At 32.1% G+C, this 19,356-nt stretch overlaps 1 protein-coding gene across 2 annotated transcripts; it reads left to right on the forward strand.

Moving 5' to 3' along the window:
* The first annotated feature begins 1,251 nt into the window (after positions 1-1,251).
* On the forward strand, positions 1,252-11,584 carry LOC114368977 (glycerol-3-phosphate acyltransferase, chloroplastic-like). Of its 2 annotated transcripts, none has more exons than XM_028326279.1 (13): positions 1,252-1,600; positions 2,536-2,633; positions 3,477-3,563; positions 3,731-3,828; positions 5,785-5,842; positions 6,547-6,648; positions 6,745-6,806; positions 6,914-7,024; positions 7,414-7,492; positions 9,131-9,250; positions 9,323-9,436; positions 10,155-10,330; positions 11,058-11,584. In XM_028326279.1, exons 1-12 carry the CDS (start codon positions 1,252-1,254, stop codon positions 10,287-10,289), a joined length of 1,413 nt encoding a protein of 470 aa, XP_028182080.1. In that variant the 3' UTR covers positions 10,290-10,330; positions 11,058-11,584. The 2 variants fall into 2 exon arrangements, with proteins under 2 accessions (XP_028182080.1, XP_028182081.1); XM_028326280.1 differs by having other exon boundaries at positions 11,084-11,584.
* The last annotated feature ends 7,772 nt before the right edge of the window (positions 11,585-19,356 follow it).

A 19,356-nucleotide genomic window follows, 5' to 3' on the forward strand; every position in this document is an offset into this window, starting at 1 on the left:
TTTTCACCTTATTTTAATATAACGATAATGATTAGGAATATCTGGATTTTTTTGATATTTAGGATTATCTCAATTTAATTTGTATTAATATTTGAGATTTGTTTCCAGTAAATTCTTTAAGCCAATAAAAGCTAGAATTCCTATATGTTGTAATTGAAATTTTCATGAATGGAGATATCATTTATTTTTATTTAAAAAAAGAGTTTAATTCTCAAACTCCCTAAACTAGTTTAGTAAACTTATCATATATTCATGGCTTGAAAAAATTTAGACGAATCCATAAGATTGCCAGTTTACAACAATCTTACATTCCATACAAATTTGATTAAAAATTGACCTAAAAAGATCGATTTAATTAGGGTTTTATCAGTTGTTAGTGAGATTTTATCACTTTAGTTTAGTGTTTCACTAAGAGGTCACCTAGATCAATAACATTGATATAAAATAAGATTGTTTTAAACAAAAGCAGAAATTCAAAGCCAAATATATTCTAAAGAAATTCAATATAAAATAGCAGAGATACTGATAATATAAAAAATTATTATACAAGATAAATTTCTAGACTTTTATAATACTAATTATTTTAGAAACTAACTAAAATTATCTTTGATTATTTGACTATAAAATACATAAGTATTAAACTAGAAAAAAAGGAGAAAAAACAAAGGTCGAATTCCATGGAAGAATAATAAACCGATCCAACAAAGCGTGAGCGATGTGTATCACACATGGATTAAGTAAGTGCATGTTTGCATATTCATTACAAACAGCGTTGGTGACAAAATAAAATTACAAAAGCATTTCCATACTTTTATTTTACATTCAGTTTGCAGAAAACTATTGAATTTAATTTCAAAATTCGTGCATACAACTTGGCCTGTCAAAGGATAGAGAAAAGATAACACATACTAATCCAATGTAGAATATTGGATATATGCATGATAATACTATATGGACTTTATAGTTACATTACATTGGTAATAACTTGAGAAGAAAGAAAGAAAGAAAGAAAATGGCAGAGTTTAAGTATTATCCGTTCATGTATCGGGTCCGTTGGAAGCGCTCCACGTGTCCCTTCGGCGGCTGATTGGGCTCCCACAGTGGCAGTGGGCCCCAGCAAGACGAAAAGCACGTGGGCCCGCCAATCCCGCCCTCACACTCACCACATACGAACGGATCCTATCTCTCTCTCTCTCTCTCATACAAACACACTCTCTCTCCTCTCTCTCTCTCGGCTTTGATCTTTGAACAATGAGCAGGACCGGTTCTTCAGCTTACTACTGGGTGGCAGACGCCACCCCTCCGCTCCGTAATAGTAAGACGACTATGTTTATGCTCTCCACGCCGCCAACAACCACATTCTTCGTTACGCCAACTCCTAGGGTTCCGTTTCTCTCTTCATCAAAACCTTCTTCCGTTTCTCTGTTGCGATCTTCTACTGCGTCCTACTCGCCGTGTTGCTCCTCCTCCTCCTCCATCACTCCCAAGGTTAAATCCAACGATAACAACAACTGCTACCTCGTCTCCGCTAAACATTCTCCCGCTAACACGTCCGCTTCGGTTTCTTCACGCACCTTCCTCAACGCGAAGAACGAGCAAGGTTCACTTCACTTCTCTCTCTCTCTCTCTTCGCTATCTTCGCACCTCGCTTCTCTCGTATCTTTATCGTGAACCTCTTCAATTTTTTTTCCTTACGGAATTTGCTCACTGAGGCTTGGCTCGATTTTTTTATTTTTAATTGTGTTTGTTTAAAAGTCGAATGGAAATGAATCAAGAAAGCGTTAGTTTAGATGCTTACTCAAGGAGACCGTGAGTTTATATATATATATATATATATATATATATATATATATTATTTATTTATCGTTTTTGTGTTTTTAGGTAGAGATTGGAGTTTGTTTCGGTTGATGCTGGTTGTTGGAAATAAATACCGTTAAATTGGTGGCATAATTAATATATTCTCTCTCTGTTTTTTTTTTCTTCTAATATACTACTGTTCGGTTAGGTGACGAGCAAGCGAACGATTCGATTATTTTACTATTTATTTATTTTTCTTTTTTTTTTATATGCGGCTGGGGTTTTGAGCCTTGTCCTATGTGATGTTTGTAGAGATTTAAGAAAGGATAGAGTGAAAAATTGTTGATAGTTCGTGATAGTATTGGCAATTTTGTCATGAGGAAAATTTATATGATTTGATTGACAGAATATGGAGTTTGAGGTGAAGATTCCGACTGAGGTTTGACATTTAGAAAGTTCTGATTTATAGAGTTGAACATTGGGAAAATGTTATCATCAGCCAGTTATAAATACCAAGGGTATCAGTTTACCTGACTATTTATTTTCCGAAGATAAAATTACTCTGCTCCTTAAGAATCTATCTAGTTTGATCATGTTGTCCATTACTTTGCAATGAAAATTGGGATTAAGATGCTCTGGCAAGCCCCGAATTAAATCATTTTATCTCTTCTCTGTTTTATTGATCCTAATCCTGGAAATTGATTTTCCTGTATATCATATACTTTCTTTATTTTGCAGAGCTTCTAGCTGGAATCAGGAAAGAAGTAGAAGCTGGATCTCTGCCTGCTAATGTTGCTGCAGGAATGGAAGAAGTGTACAATAACTATAAAAATGCAGTAAGTTTGTATTCATGTCTTATGTTCATATACGCATATGCATTCTGCACTTACCTTGTCGATATCTAAACTTTTCCTAATATCGGTGGTGTGGGAACAGGTATTAGTTCACTCATAATTCACTATGAAACCAAACTCCAAAAAATCATGTGCTTCAAGTATGAAAAATTGTGTCTATTGTCACTGTCATCTATTCTTATTTCTTTACTTCATGTGTTGATTCGTAGTTATTATAATATTGGTGTCTGGTACTCTATTGCTGTGTTAAAAATATTTGTTTGTAAACTGTAACATGTTGGTTACTTGATTATCAATTCCAATATCAAACCATGGCTGCTCACAAGCAATCAAGTTATTTGAGATGTCACACTCTTGTTTATGCTTTCACAGATAAAATCTGCCTTTTTCATGCTTTACTTGTTACCTGTATTTTACTAGCCTTGGTATGGATAGTTTATGAATAATATTGGTGTCTGGTAGTCTATCTATTGCTGTGTTAAAAATATTTGTTTGTAAATTGTAACATGTTGGTTACTCGATTATCAATTCCAATATCAAACCATGGCTGCTCACAAGCAATCAAATTATTTGAGATGTCACACTCGTTTATGCTTTAACAGATAAAATCTGCCTTTTTCATGCTTTACTTGTTACCTGTATTTTACTAGCCTTGGTATGCATAGTTTATGGTACTCTCAAAACCAAGTAACCAACAAAACAGTTTAGTTAGTTTGAGTTATATAGTCTGCAGTTTAATATACTAATTCATATTTATATCATTTTGGCATTTAAAAGAGTCAAATAACTTGGATACATTTTCTTTTGTGGGCAATCATATTTCAGGTTATCCAAAGTGGAGATCCCAAGGCAAAGGAGATTGTATTGTCGAATATGATTGCTTTATTAGATCGCGTATTTTTGGATGTGACAGTAAGATTGAATTCTAAGATATGCTTTGCTAATTGTTTCCACTTTCCACACACTAGGAATCTTTTGTTTAAGAATTTTTCATAGCTTCTTGCCTAATGCGCATTTAGTTTGCTATTGTTTCATGTTATTGATTATCATGCTCAGAACATGAGATTGATCTTTAACAGGATCCTTTTGTCTTTCAACCACACCACAAAGCAAAGAGAGAGCCTTTTGACTACTACGTGTTTGGTCAGAATTATATCCGTCCTTTAGTCGATCTCAAGTGAGTTTACAAACTATAGTTTCTCTTCTTTTTTCTGTTTGGCAGCAATGAGTTTAGTTTTGTATGTCTTTTATTGTTGATCATCTAGGCACATGATTAGTTGAATTTTAGTGCATGAACATTATATCCTTGACTTGGGCATTTGTATTTTTAGTAAGCTTATCACTACAATAAGCTAGGTTCATGGAATTTTTGAAAAATGTGTTAGGAAATTTAAGAGATATCTGCACGGATTGTCCATAACCCAAAGGATTATGTTTTTGGGCGGGAAGTTAACGTGCAATGTGCATGTACAGGCCCTATTGGAACTTTGAAGTCTCTACGTGTTTAACACATGGTGATGAAGCTAATGATATCAGGAACGAATAGCAATGCAGTTGTGATGATTCTTATGTTTCTTCTCATGGTGTACAAAATACAATGTACTTGTGAATAAGGCATATCCCGTATGAATCCTGGAGTCACCACCTTCCAATAGTTGATTGAGCCCTTTGATCTCTTTGACTTTTTGCTTGGTGGTTAGTGAAATCCCATAATGCATCGGAATGTAGGTAAGATAACTAACATTTAGATTCCAGGGGGCAATTTATGTAGAAATAGAATGAGTGAACAATCTTGTGCATGTAAAGAAATGTAAGTTAATATTCTCCTTGATAAAGCTTCCTGGTGAAGCTTGTAAGTGGAACACACTCTATGGTTTGTAGTGTCTTGGAAACATATTTCAGACTATTAACACTCTATGGATTCCCATGTAAATACCTTGAGACTTGAACAATGAAGGATTGCAGGTTAATTGTGTCAAATCCTGTATTGGTGTCTACTGTGAAACTATAGAACAAGAGTGCTGAAGCTTTCAATTTCTCCCATTTTTTAGAAATTTTTAGCAACTTTTAGTTTGACTATGGGTTTTCTTTTAGAAAAGTCTGCATAGGTTGTTAATAGACAAACAAATTAACCTGTTTTTTTTTATCTTAATACAAATGAGTTTATGACATATGGATGATGGATTTTGGTATTCTACACTGTCATTTTGGAACAAAGTACAGAGAGGAAAAAAATAGCAGAAGTAGATGTAAAATAAAGGAGGAACTCAGAAAAAGCTATATGCTACCCTGGCACAAGGTCCAAGTTTCACAGATTTGATAACCCCCCCGCCCCGCCTTTTTCCTCCTCTGTTCCAGCCCTCTCCCATCATATTCCTACCTCCCTCCATGCTTCCAACATCCCCTTCTCCCATGGTCCCACTTTCGAGTGTCCATTCTGCCAAGACTCCTCCCTTTCCCTCCTAACAGACTTCTCCAACATATTTCCCTTCCCTCCCTCCCTGCTTCTCTTCTTTCTCTGATTAGCATAAATTGGAGGCCCACCAGGCCACACAATGGGGTCTCTATCAGTATTTAATTACATTTGTGATTAGTTGGAAGTTGGTCGTGGTTAACCATAGGATAGAAATGATAAAATAAGACTACAAAATCTGTTCCTCATTGGAGTTATGCCTTTGCAGCATTTTGCATCTTGTTACTGGGCATCCTTCTCAGTTTTCTATGTGCCCTTAAATTGAGATTTATATTATGAATTTGTGATGCATGCAGACAAGATGACACTTGTTCAGCTGTAACTCCCTACTTATGATTTTGCATGTGGTTTTATCTTAGTTAACTTGATCCTTCATGGTTGTATCTGGAGAAGGCTGAGCTCTTGGTTTTGAATGAATTCAATGTTCACGTTTCTGCATATGTTAATTTCAAGGTTTGGAACCATGCCAATTACTTCAGAAGTAGGCTTCTCTGTTGTACTTCCTGAAGCATAATCCTGGGATGTAGCAATCTGTATACCATAACCTCATTTGTATTCATGGCACTAAGGGCCCATTTATAATCAGCTTGTAGCAAAACATTGTCTGTTCCATTTGCCTGCACCTCATAGCTATTCTTAAAGGCGATATTTTTGTTGCAGAAATTCTTATGTTGGCAACATGCCCCTTTTCATTGAAATGGAAGAGAAACTTAAGCAGGTGCCAATTTCTAATATGCTTTCTTCATATTGAGGGATTATTTATCTGCTTGCTGTAAAATATTGGTAGAAATTGTAAATAATCTTAATTCACAAAGTAGGGTGAGGGTAGTAATGTAAATATTCCTCCTTCGCTATGTCTATCTTAACTCTTAGGTTGGTATCTATGCATGAGGTATATAACATATTAGGAGTTTATGTTTGTTATATATGCAAAGTCTTTCGTCTTAATGTTGAAGACAATATGCATAGTTACCTCTTTACAATTCTAGTATGCTACAGTGCAGATTGTGGAACATTTTAATCAAATCAATCTTCAATCTAGATCGCGGTAGTTGACCCAAATTATGCAATTATTTTCAATTTTCCATTGTTCTTTGGATCTTCATTATTGTAGTATGAACTATTCTTAATTGTGTATCTTCATTACTATTACTATTATACCAGAAAACCAATAAAATCATAGTTAAATTTAGATACTGAGTTGATGTTTCTTATCCTGCTGCTGTAGCTTCTAATTTTTTTTCCAGTAAGTACTGCTGATTACTTGTGTATCAGATATAGAATGCTGGAAAGAAATATCCACTACTTTACATTAAATGTCAAACTTGGTTCTGATTTATAGGTTGTTGTATATATTTGCCCTATGTTAACATTTTCATAGATGTGGGAGAAAATTTTGAAAGTTTGAAAAAATTACTGCAGGGGCACAACATCATCTTGATGTCAAATCACCAAACTGAAGCTGATCCAGCCATCATTGCTTTGCTGCTTGAAACACGAATCCCATATATTGCTGAAAGCATGGTAAAGTTTGCATATTTGTTGTCTGGCTATTTTAAAGCACAGGCTGTACATATTTAAAAACTCCAAAGTAATTGAATTCTGCCATTTGTTCTACAGACCTATGTAGCCGGAGATAGAGTTATAACTGATCCTCTGTCCAAACCATTCAGTATTGGCAGGTTCATTTTATACTTCTGTTTATCAAATTAAAAATTTATGCTGATATATTTCCTTCTATAAATAAAGTTGACTTCTGAAACTATTTGCTTATAATTTTTTTTAATAGGAATCTCATTTGTGTTTACTCTAAAAAGCACATGCTTGATGATCCAGCTCTTATAGAGATGAAAAGAAATGCAAATATACGAGCTCTGAAGGAAATGGCTATGCTTTTAAGGTATATCTGCTAGTTTATGTCTAAATGATTGCTTTTCTTTAGGCGAACTAACCATTGACCTTAAGTACTGGTTAAGGCAAGAAAATAGAAAATATTTATTTTATTGAAAAACAAATAATTTAATACTTGTTTTTCTTTTCAATATTTAGAAGCCTTTAATAGGTTTCTTAAATGCTTATTAACCAATGCCCCTAGTACACTTGATTAAGACTGTAATGCGTCAATTTGAGTGCATATTTTCTAGAAATCTGCAAACAGATAAATTAGAATCCAAATGCTTAAAGGGAAGAGCAAGCAACAGAATTGGGCATGTTTACTTTAGATAGTATCTTTTCTATGTAATGATTATTGATTGGTCAGTTGTTCATTATCTTGGCCTTTCCGTACAGGAGTGGTTCACAAATAGTCTGGATTGCCCCAAGTGGTGGTAGGGATCGCCCAGATCCCCACACCGGAGAATGGGCGCCGGTAAGTTCACTCTCTTGTTAAAGTAAAATATAAAAAGTGTCAGAGTTTTAGTTCTATAAAACTTGTCACATCTGAGATCTATCATTTACAGAAATGTAGCTTTTGGCATTGACTAGGGGACAGCTTGGATAAACGTCATAACAAGCTCTTACAGGAAAAGGAAATAGAAGTTAAAATAAATCAAGTTTCTCTTATAAATTAGAATTAACTTAAGTACCTCAGCTTTTGATGTTAGATGACAACTTCTAAAAAAGTTGAATAGCACAAGTTGATTTTAACTTGTCGGGGAAGATTGATTTATTTTACCTTTTTATTTTCTTCCTATATGTAATTATTGGGAAGTTTATCTTGACTGAGCTTAGGTAGAAGAAATTAATTTGAATTGGCATTGAGAGCTAGAATTTTTTATACTTCTAGAAGGGTACTCCAACTCTCATTCTTTATGGTTATTTCCTTATATGCTTACAAAAGGTATCAGGTAGATAGGCATGTAGCTTTGTTTAGAAGCAAACAGGATGTGAGGTCAGAAATAATATCCTATTTAAACACAATCTGTTGTTTGCAAAGCTTGCTTAGTGAATTTTTTTATTTCTGAATATAATTGAAATGTTATCTGAACTCCGGTGTTTGATACAACAACAGTGAAGCCTTATTCCATTTTTGTTAGGGTAAACTACATGGATGACTCATCTACAATGGGCTATAGATTTTATTTTATTTTTTAGAAAAATGTGTTTTTAGTTCCTATACTTTTGGTTAAATGTGGTCAAGGTTGCTTTACTTTCATATTAATGAAATGGGTCCCCAAACTTTAAAATACATGTGGATTTAGTCTCTCCTGACTTTACAAATATGATGAATTCTTAGAAAAGGGAACTAAATCCAATGTTCTTTAAAATTTGAGGACCAAATTCATCAATATGAAAGTGTTGGGACTTGGGACCTTAATCATGTTAGACCGAAAGTACAGAGACTAAAACATATTTCCCTCCTTTTTTTTGAGGGGGGAAGGACTAGAAATGAAATCATGATTTGTGGATCAAATATTGACTTCACTCTTGACTCTGCTGCTCCATTTTGTTATTCAGTTAGGTTTACTTTTATTACTTTGTGATCTGCTACACATGAAAACAGATTTTTGATAATGATATTCCATGCTTATTGGGTTCTCTGTATTATCTGCTTGTTGTGTTCTATGCCAAAGCTGTACTTCTATTTTAAGTTGTTATGGTCTTGTGCTGGTTTGCATGTAATTTGTCCTTCATTCTATGTTGAGTAAAGAGAAAATTGGATTTAAACATAGAAGGAAGTGTGATGGAATCCAAAGTCCAAAGCTAGGTTTCTGCTCGTACTTAGGGTTATGTATTTATGAAAACTGTGGGATAAAAGGAGTCACAAGTATAGGGTATATCTCAGCCTATTATATAAATCCAATTTTTTATTTTGTGCATGCGGTCAGTTTACTAGTGTAAATGATCTAATAATTCCTTTGTTTTTTGCTAGTAGTCATATAAATAATGACCTTGAGATGTCTCAGAATGTCGTACATTGTAAATAAACATGACATGGCGCATAATTTCCAGTTCCATAGTATATTACATTACCAATTTTATGATGTTTTGGCGTTTTAATATTCAGGCACCCTTTGATACTTCTTCGGTAGATAATATGAGAAGACTTGTTGAGCATTCTGGTCCACCAGGTCATGTATATCCTTTAGCGATATTGTGCCATGATATAATGCCCCCTCCACTGAAGGTATGGTGTTCTTTTCTTCGAGAGTTTGCCTTGTTTTATTTTATCTTATCTTTAGAGTTTGTAATTTTGCAGGTTGAGAAAGAAATTGGGGAGAAAAGAATTATATCCTTTCATGGGGCTGGCATATCAGTGGCTCCAGCATTAAGCTTTTCTGAAACCACTGCTACTTGTGAAAATCCTGAAAAGGTAAGTTGAGTTTGATCACCTGGATTTGATTAATTAAATTTATTATTTTGTCATTGACTCCAATTTTTTTTTTCTAAGAAGTCATTTGTCATTTTTTTCTATATTCAAACTAAGTATGACTGCTTAAGAATGTGATGCAACATGACATCATTTATAAGTGACTATTAAGTACTGATATAGTGGCATTTTGCTTTGAGAAATGCTATTTGTATGACAAATTTACAACAATGAGAGAGAGAGAGAAGTATGGGATGTGATGGGTAATGTGTTAGAGAGAAAGAGTGGTGTTGTAGAGTTGTATGAATAACACATCTCTTTTGTTGATGTTGCACACAAATAAATTTCAGTGTGCCTTTTGAATCACAACATTTTGATGCCTCACAACAATAACAGTACCTCATTCGAACCTGTGGACTTCCTTCCCTCAAGTCTAGTGAAACTCACTTGTGCCAATGCATTCTAGGATGTACATTACATGTACTAATATTTGCTGGTTACAGAAATTGATTGTAGTTTCTTGTAATGTGATGAGCATCGTATCTCAAGCTAAATGATCTATGTAAATAAAGCCAGTATTCTGTATCCTTGGGTTCTCTGCTTGTGTTTGCTAGTGGTTTTGGTTTGTAGCAATCTAAACTTGAAAAATAGACAAAGTTATCTAGAAGATTCTTTTACTTCTTCAACTTCATTGGTGCAATGTGGGTTTTTTATGGAGTAGGCTAAGGAGTTATTCTCAAAAGCCTTGTACGATTCTGTGACCGAGCAATATAATGTGCTGAAATCTGCGATACATGGCAAAAAAGGATTTGAAGCATCAACTCCTGTAGTTTCTTTGTCACAGCCATGGAAGTAGTTGAAATTGGCATTTCTTCATTACAATTTGCTCTGATGCAGGTACAATCCTAACTTCCGAAATTTGATATTTGCAATTGTTCTACTGTACAACTTATAGGTTATAATTGGAACCTTTTCATAGTTGGGGGTCGAATATTTTTTTACTTGCTGCTACTTTGTTGATTCTTATTATTATTAGATGGATGGCTTGTTTTCATTGAGCTACAATATATTATTGCTTTTAATATCATTCTTTATTTTCAGTTGCTTGGAATTTTTAATATGGTGAAAATAATAAGCCTTTATTTTTGTAAAATAGAATATGATAGGGGTGAAAATTAATGTAGACAATGAATAACCTAAGTTCATAATTGATTTTTATTGTAGAGTTGTCGTTGATATCTACTTGAAGCAATTAGGAATCTGTGTAAGATGTTCATAGTACTTATTGATTCCTAACTTTTGGATGTTAATATGGGGTTCTCTTACCCCTAAATTAAAGATATGTTATAAGTTGCAAGAATCTGAAAAGTATAAAGAACTGAAATGCTAAGACAATAAATTATACCTTGAACTTATCTAGCCCTTAATACTATCTAGTTAACTTGTTTGCCCACTTACTAACTGTGTCGGAAGATCGATGGACTTACTGTCTTTAGGAATTAAGCTAAAACAATAACGGTAAGAAGTAGATGGAAGCTCCAAATAAAATGCTTGTCTTCATTTAAAACTTAGAATTGTACATTAATGTGCTTACACCCCACTGACTTTATTTTCATGACTAGAGGCTCCAACTGCTTTGTTCCCTTTCAGAAGCAAGTTACAAGACTTCAGTCAAACAATTTCAACTGATTCACTTCTGAGGGACTGCCTATTACTACACCGGTCACCGAATGATTTGAGCTTGATGGAAGTTTGCAGTCAAATACATATTTTTCATTTTATTTGTCCTTTTGCTCTTGGTTGCCGTTATCAGCATTCAATTCATCTGGAATCTGTTTCAGTTCAGAAGGTTCAAATTCAGCTGCGTACTGTACAGGTCTCTCTTAGTTCGGTGTCAGATTCAGTTCATTGACTGATAAAATACTAAATTTTTTCCCTGCAATTTTGTGATCAGGCTTAGCTAGCTGAATAGATAAAATCTAATTACTTCCGTTTGTATTTTAAGTTAACTTTGTTCCATTATAGATGAATAGATGTTAATATTACATGTTCAGAATCAAGTTGTTCAGACGGGGTCAGTGAATAAACTGGTCCAAATGCTAATGCAAGATTATTTATATTGGCAAAATAAAAGCACTACAGTTACTGTTATTTTTTCAAGTTTATCTTTATCTGCATGCACTGATGATAGAGGCATAACTTATAAGCTATGTCCCTATGTGGAACTCTGGGTGTCTAAAACAATATCATCAAGACTCGTACATTTTTGTTTTGTTTTGTTTTGTTTTGTTTTGTTTCTTCTCTTCCCATATTTTTTCTATTCTAATTGCTTCTATTTAAGCCCATCACTTTTGACCATCAAGCCCTAAATAACTATTATCCACTATTCCAAGGAGAATAAACGAAGAATGCTCGGGGTATTAAAGTATTGACTAAAACATTACTTCACTTTTTGATAGCTGCCGTAGCATTGTTGTGTCTCTATGGTTCACCTTTGATTCCGCCGTTTCATACAGTAACAGATGGCAAATATCAATCATTTTAAATTGGCCAAGCGATAGAAAAATGCCAATGCCGCGCTGCTGTGTGAAACCATTCGTGAACTGAGAGGACACTTGTTTCATTGCGCCCTTACAATGCTGCAGCGGACGCAAACATTTGCTCTTTGCTGCTCGATGCCAAGGTTCTTGCCCCTCTAGGTTTGGTGTTCGGTGTGAATATTTCAAACTTGTTAAAACTTAAAAGTTCCGTATTGTTTGGTTTTAGATATTAATATTTATGAGATCGGCGTTCTCAGTGTTCGCATAGTATTTGTCTTTACAATTGGGCGGTGCGGACTGGGTTCGACCCTGACACAACCGCATGATATATAGTTGATGGAATAATTCTTGCAACCAATCACGTTGAAGTACACAAGAGTTGATCATATATCATGGGATTGTTTAACCTTTTTTTTTACTCAGGTTAAGTTAGATAATACCTTTTTAAAAAGATTATTTGAAATTTAAATTCAGGCTTATTTGAAAAATGAATATTTTGTATATATTTTAATTCTTTTTTACTTGGTCTTTATCCAGCTCATTTCTTTGAATTTTGAGAAACTTCCGCGCCATATGAATAAATCTTTTAAAAACAATGTGAAGTTACACGTCTCAAATTATCTTTATATGTGATTGGTATGGCTCATGATTCAATAGATCCTCATCCTAACCTACTATAAAAACACAAGGATCTGCGTGGTTTAAGCGTCTTGTAGTTGGGAATGTGTGGGGGTTGTCCTTCTGGATTTGGGTTCGCGATGAATCCGTGGCAACTTGCCAGCCATTAAATTTTATATGTAAATGTAAACATTTATTGGATTATTATAATCAAGCAGGCTCAAAGAGGTTGTTATGACCTGAATCGAGTTAAGCTGACCAGGATCTTTGAAGTATTAAACTCTTTTAAATAGAGGTAGAAGTCAGGCAATAGCGGATTACTCTTTCTACTTACTGCCTATATTTTTATGTGTACTTTCCTCTAAATTTTTCACCTGATTTTTGCATCAAGTTTCCATATGTGTGTCCCTTATAAGTTTATTCTGTTTCTAAGTTTGGACAAGTTTGAAAAACAAACATTTTTACTACGTGTAGCATATGGCAACACTGTCAGTGTCCCCAGAGGTGCATGCAAGAGTTAAATACTCAGCACCCGGCCCCTGCAGGATTCTTAATCTGCCCAATGCCTTACCACTTTGCTTCTGTTTGTTGCTATGCGGAATACGAGAAAGGGTCAACTGCCAAGGGCACCGTCCCATTGTTCTTTTTTTTTTTATTACCCTGCACAACAACATTAGTCAAATAACGACATATTTTAAAATTAAATTAAGATATAAAAGTATAAAATTATTCATGTATACAAACTTGTTAGATACTAACAAGATTTAGGTCTAGCATACATGAATAATTCAGGTTGGTCTCTCGTAACGTTACGAACCAACAAGCTTTAAAATTTTCACATTTTAATATCTGATGTTCCAACAAGATTGTCTATCAAGGAGATAACTTATGAAAACAAAAAAAGTTGATAGATTAACTTTTTAAAATAATTATCGATAGAATTTTGATAATTAAGTTATTTAAATTTTTCTTTTTATTGCTTTTATTTTTTTAATAAAGAAAATTAAACTTCAACACAGCATAAAAAACTTTGTTTAAATTAAAAAAATTATTGCACAAAGTAAAATGAATACCGTTTTTATTCACATTTCAAGTTCAATATAAATTCATCATCACGATCTAGTCTTTTTTTTTTATATAAAAAAAAAAAACATAATAGCAACTCCTGTCTGGTCCCCATTGAAATTGTAGGTAGTAACGTTACGACACTGCTGAAGTGTAATGAAGCTTGGGGGGATGTGATTTGAATAACACTAAAACGAGTGGTTTGAGGTTGCATGCACGAGGCTCTCGAATAATGTCACATTCTCATGCAGTGGTAAAATTACTACTTTATTACTTACGATGTCCAACGAGGGTTACCAAATCTTGCCGAGGACTGTGCATGTTCCTTTGAGGAGCCAATAGAGCTTGTGACTAAAGTATATATACATGACACCAAAATCGTAATTAACCTATCTAATACATATACACTAGGTTCCGTACATAAATACCTGCAGTAAACACTAGATCAAAATAATTTGTACAGTAAACATTGTTGTTAATTTTGCAGTGCAAATATATGGTGCTGTGCGTCAAATCCATATTAGTAATTAATAATACCATAAACAGCATAGTGCAAGTTTCATTTTAGTATGTAAGATGTGTCGTCAGTCCAGGTCTCTAGGGTTTATTAACGTACACATAAATAAATGAACAAAAATTATAATTAATTAATTAATTTCAGGACCACAAATATTTTTACGGAAGATAAATTTTTTCAAGTCACAAACATTGACAAATGACAATACAATATATATAACTCTTTATTAAGAGTTTTCTTTTTTCTTTTCTTTTATTTTTTACAGGTTCAAAATTTTACTTTAAGAAAATCACGCATGTATTATTTAAATTTATTATCCATTGCTAAACCAAATAATTTGTTTAATTAGGAAATATATGCTGTAGTTCTTTTTTTAAAAAAGCAGAACAAACTGTATTGGTTAATAAATTAAAGAGAAATCAACAGCATATAAATTCAATTTGCATGTTCTAACCTTGCTTCTGCTGAATTAAAAGGAACAGGTTAAACATAATCCCAACTAAGAGGGGAATTTGCCTTTAATTAATGTGTGGATGAAAAGGAGAAATTAATTTTGTTTATTTCGTTGCCGAGACCTGAACCCAGATATTTGTTTAGTGCTTAACACCATTATTGGCCTCTGTTTAAACAAAAAACATATATTTGCCTCTAAACAACTTAATTACTATAACTTGTCAATTATGCTACAGCCCTTATTGTCGAGTGCTTTTATAAAAAAAAGCAAATTGGTCTGCCATTAAAAGAAGTTAAATTTTTATTTAGATTATAACCTATATGGACAGTATCACCGAACCTTGTTAAAAAGAAAGAAAGCTAAAACAATAAAGTATAGAAACACCGGAAAATGTCAAAAAGGCAAGGAAGAACTTGGCTGCTAAAAATAGAAGTCACGTGAGCCAAAATTAGACCTTGGAGTTGGATGATTATAGGGAATGCCTAATTAAATAAATTTCAAATTAAAGAGCAGATCTAAAATAGAGTTTTGTATTTGACAAATTATAAATTTAACTTCTCACACATTTCTTTGAGAGTGGGATAGCTTCCACAATTAAAAAAAAAAAAAAAGGAAGGAAGTGGGATAGCTTATTTTAGTAAATGCATCCGATCAATCCCAATTCTTTTACCATTAAACTTTTTCATAACCTCAAAATTAGGTTTTTAGAACTAATATAAGAGAGCTCTACATTTTTACTTATACATAAATTAATTTTAACTTACACGGATAAATCTATTTATTTTCTTATTTTTTATTGTCTTATAAGTATTTATGAAAAAATTGATTTAAATATGTCCTAATTCTTTTTCATAAAGTGAAAAACTTGACTGTGTGTCAAATAATTAACTGGGATCATGGATATATTATAGCCACAAACTATTTAATAATTTGTTGTTGATAGAAGTGATAAAGTTAGTTAAATTTATTAGTTTAACATGTCTAGTTTACCAAAATTGACGAGGTTAATTAGGTAACTCAACCCACCAAAACCATGTAGGATAAAGATGGAAAGAAGTAAGTTTACCTATTAAATTGATCCGATTAGCCTATACCTCCTAACACACTAATATTTAGCGTCTGTCTAAATAAATTATATTTTTATATAATTAAGAAAGAAACTATATGCATTATATATAAATAAAATAAGTGATAAGTTAAAAAGAAATAAATTGGTATTTTTAAATATTTTACTTTTTTATATTTTCTTAACAATTTTAAGGTGTCAACTCACAAACTCACTATTTCGTAATCCATCGATATTTTTTAAGGTTCGACTCATCAATCCACCTCTAAACGTGATGGGTTATATTAAAATAAAAATTTCTGATTTTCTTCACGTTTGAAATATCACCGAAAGTGCTTATAAAATTCGCTTAAAGTTGCCAATGAATTTTATTTTGGAAAAGAAATACTCTCCTTTATAGCTATATTGTAATCACAGAGATTAATTTCTTCATAAAATTTTGAACTTTTTCAAGAAAATATAGCATTACTCATAATTCAATATGGACGCTTGTGTTACCCTGGCGGTGTCCATTAATTAATGAAATATTTTTATCCATTATTAACAAATCAAATCAGAATCTAACCAAAGACAAGTTATAAATATAAATCAAACTAAAAATGATTTCATCCAAATTTGAGCATGACAAATGAGAATATGGAACTATGTTTCCCAAATACCCTACATCCTCCAACAAATGCCGCACCAATAATTATATAAGACGTTTTTGAAACAACAAATTACGTAGGGAGTTCTTCAGATTATTTTACGTTTTATATATCTGTTTTGTAAAATTCAATTTCATCTTTATGACCTGAAAAATATACATCCACTAATTACAACAATATCATTAATGCATCGTAGACTCAACAACGTACGTAGAGCATAAACTTTATTAGTGACATCCAAATGTTAATAATGGTAAATTTCATGGCCGTCTTTGACTACTACCACAGAATCTGAAAGCAACTAAATAATACCAGACAACCACTCGCTATGCATGTCAAGTATCTGTGCAGTTTCTTGTTAGACTTGCAACAGATTTAAACAAATGTTATTTGTTAATATATATATATATATATTGTTAATACCATCATTTTTCAATTACACCCAAAACTGATGGACCGCAAATGAATAGAAAATTATCAATAGTTGAGATAGAAAATTAAAGCCATAGACAATGAAAATTTATGAGAATTTATAGTGATTACATGTAGTTATAATGTATACTCTGAGTGGTTAGAACTTATGTTCTATAATAAATGTTGAAACTTAGAAATACTCTTATATCCTAAGTCTATGTGATGATCAACATATAGATGTATTAGTGTAGTGTTCTCAATTATTTATTCTTTCTTCAATAGAATAAATTCTTTTAATATATAATATCTTCTTCTTCCTATAACATCTTCTATTTTGTTATCTTTTTCTTCTTTCTATAACATCTTTTTTATTTAATGTATATTATTAGTTTATTCGTTATACTTGTAATCATATATTTTAAATCAAACTAAACATTAAAAATTTAACACATAATTCATAATAAAATAACTATCAAAAGAATACAATGCCTTTAAATGAAGGATGGTCTCATTTCTTGAAATTTTATAGGATTATGTTTGTTTACAAAAATATGTACAAATTTTAGTGTCAACAATATTAAAAATATGATGTCTTCATAATATATTCTACTAGTATATTACATCATGTAATCATTTAATATATGTATTTCTCTTCCTCTCATCTAATCTTCTTTGTCTCCCATTTAGTTTCGATAAACACCAGACAAAATGAATTAGATCAATTTAAACCAATTCCCCAGGTTTTGAAATTTAGATTTTGAACACTAATTAAATTTGACTTTTTTTATTTGTTTAGTCTATCAAAGCTCTCATAAATTGAATTTTGACTAGACTTGGATTTTATTTTAAAAGTTTAAATTGAATTTGGACTTTTTATTCAAGCTATAGCCTTACGACTTACATTAAGATTATGATTAAACTCGACTTAAACTACTTATGAAATGCAGGACTTTGACTTTAATTTTTTAACACAAATTAAACGGGATGTTTTGGTCCAATCCAATGATTAATCACTTTGGAGTGAACTTGCAAACAAAAGCTTTTATATATATATATATATATATATATATATATATATATATATATATATATATATATATACCTTTAAAAGTTCTATTGACTTGACTTGAAACACTCTTAATAAAATGTTTAGTTTATACTATTTTTTAGCACGAATAAATATGAATATTTTTAGTTCAATTTGAGCTTAACTCACAAAAGGCTTTGCAAATTGAGCTTTCAGTCGACTTGAACTTCATTTTAGAATCTTGAAATGAATTTGGATTTTTGTCTTAATCCATATTGAGCTTCCGGTTTAACTTAAATCAAATTCGTCAAATGAAACGAATGACTAAAATTTTAAATTTTCAACACGAATTAAATTTAAGTTTTTTTAACTTGATGTGATCATGATTTGACCTTTAAAATTTGTGTCCTTTTAGTCTAATCTAATCATGACTCAATATGGATTTAAGTAAAAATTCTTTTTATTGTTGTGTTATACTTTTACTCGAGATCATCTCATCAGAGCTCCACGGAAAAAATCTCACGTCTTTTAGTGAACTTTAAAAAAACTATTCGATTACCCAGTTTTTAAAACGGAAATAAAAAAGATGGAACTACAAATTAAAAACTAAAAGTTAGTTTTTAATTTTTTTTAAAATTAAAAACTGAAAACTACCTCAAAGTCTCAAACAAGATATAAAAATAAAAACTAACTTATAATTTTAAAAACTTGAAACTAAAAACACTTAAGTTACCCAGTATACCGCAAGAGTGAGAAACACTAAAATGACTAGATCTAGATATCAAACAAACAAACACACTGATTCCTCACACTGCATGCAGGGCTTATATTAGAATCAACAAATAAAAAAGATTTCACTCCTATCACCTCGTTGTCTACCATCTCGAAGCATAACACAAACCATCAACATATGTTAAATGAAATACGTTAGAAAGTGTTATATTATACATACAATACTTTTAAAAAATATTTTTTAATCATATTTTTATTATATTTTTTAATAAAAATATATTTTCTCTATTGTTATTTATTAACACATGTTACACGTATAAGGCATATATGCAACAATCGTGTCTCAAACATAACATTTACACAATATAGATAAGCTTATCTTAACAAGGCGTGTATGCAAATCAATCTGGGGTCATGCGTTTTCATTGACTTTTTGTCTTGGTGTATTAGTCTTTTTCGATTCTCTCGACTTTTCTTGTCTTATTAGTTGCCATAATAATGCATGAAAAGGAAACCACACATTGATTCCACTTTGCATGAATAGTTTAGTGTGTAACTGTGTAAGGCAAACATATCATCTCATTCAGTTGTCACACTTTGTTTCTCAAATCTTACATTATCTCAAAAACCAATCGTTTCTTCCCCGTTGTCCTTTTGTCATTTCTACATCGAACTTTAACTCAAGAAACCAGAACCAGAACTGAACGGATCCCTATCCATGAAAATAGTGCATTCACTCATTATTTTGCAGAGAAATATACAAGGATTTTTTTTCTTTCCTTTTCTAATTGAGTATTGTTTTAAAAAAATCTTGATAAGAAGCATCCATGTCCTTGAAAAAAA

The sequence above is a fragment of the Glycine soja genome, chromosome 9 (genome assembly GCF_004193775.1).
Source record: "Glycine soja cultivar W05 chromosome 9, ASM419377v2, whole genome shotgun sequence".
Taxonomy (NCBI): Eukaryota; Viridiplantae; Streptophyta; class Magnoliopsida; order Fabales; family Fabaceae; genus Glycine; species Glycine soja.

Coding starts and splice junctions, on each gene's coding strand:
- LOC114368977 (XM_028326279.1), top strand. CDS start 1,252: ATGAGCAGGACCGGTTCTTCAGCTTACTACTGGGTGGCAGACGCCACC. Junction 1,601..2,535: donor CAACGCGAAGAACGAGCAAG/GTTCACTTCACT, acceptor TTTATTTTGCAG/AGCTTCTAGCTGGAATCAGG. Junction 9,437..10,154: donor CTTGTGAAAATCCTGAAAAG/GTAAGTTGAGTT, acceptor TTTATGGAGTAG/GCTAAGGAGTTATTCTCAAA.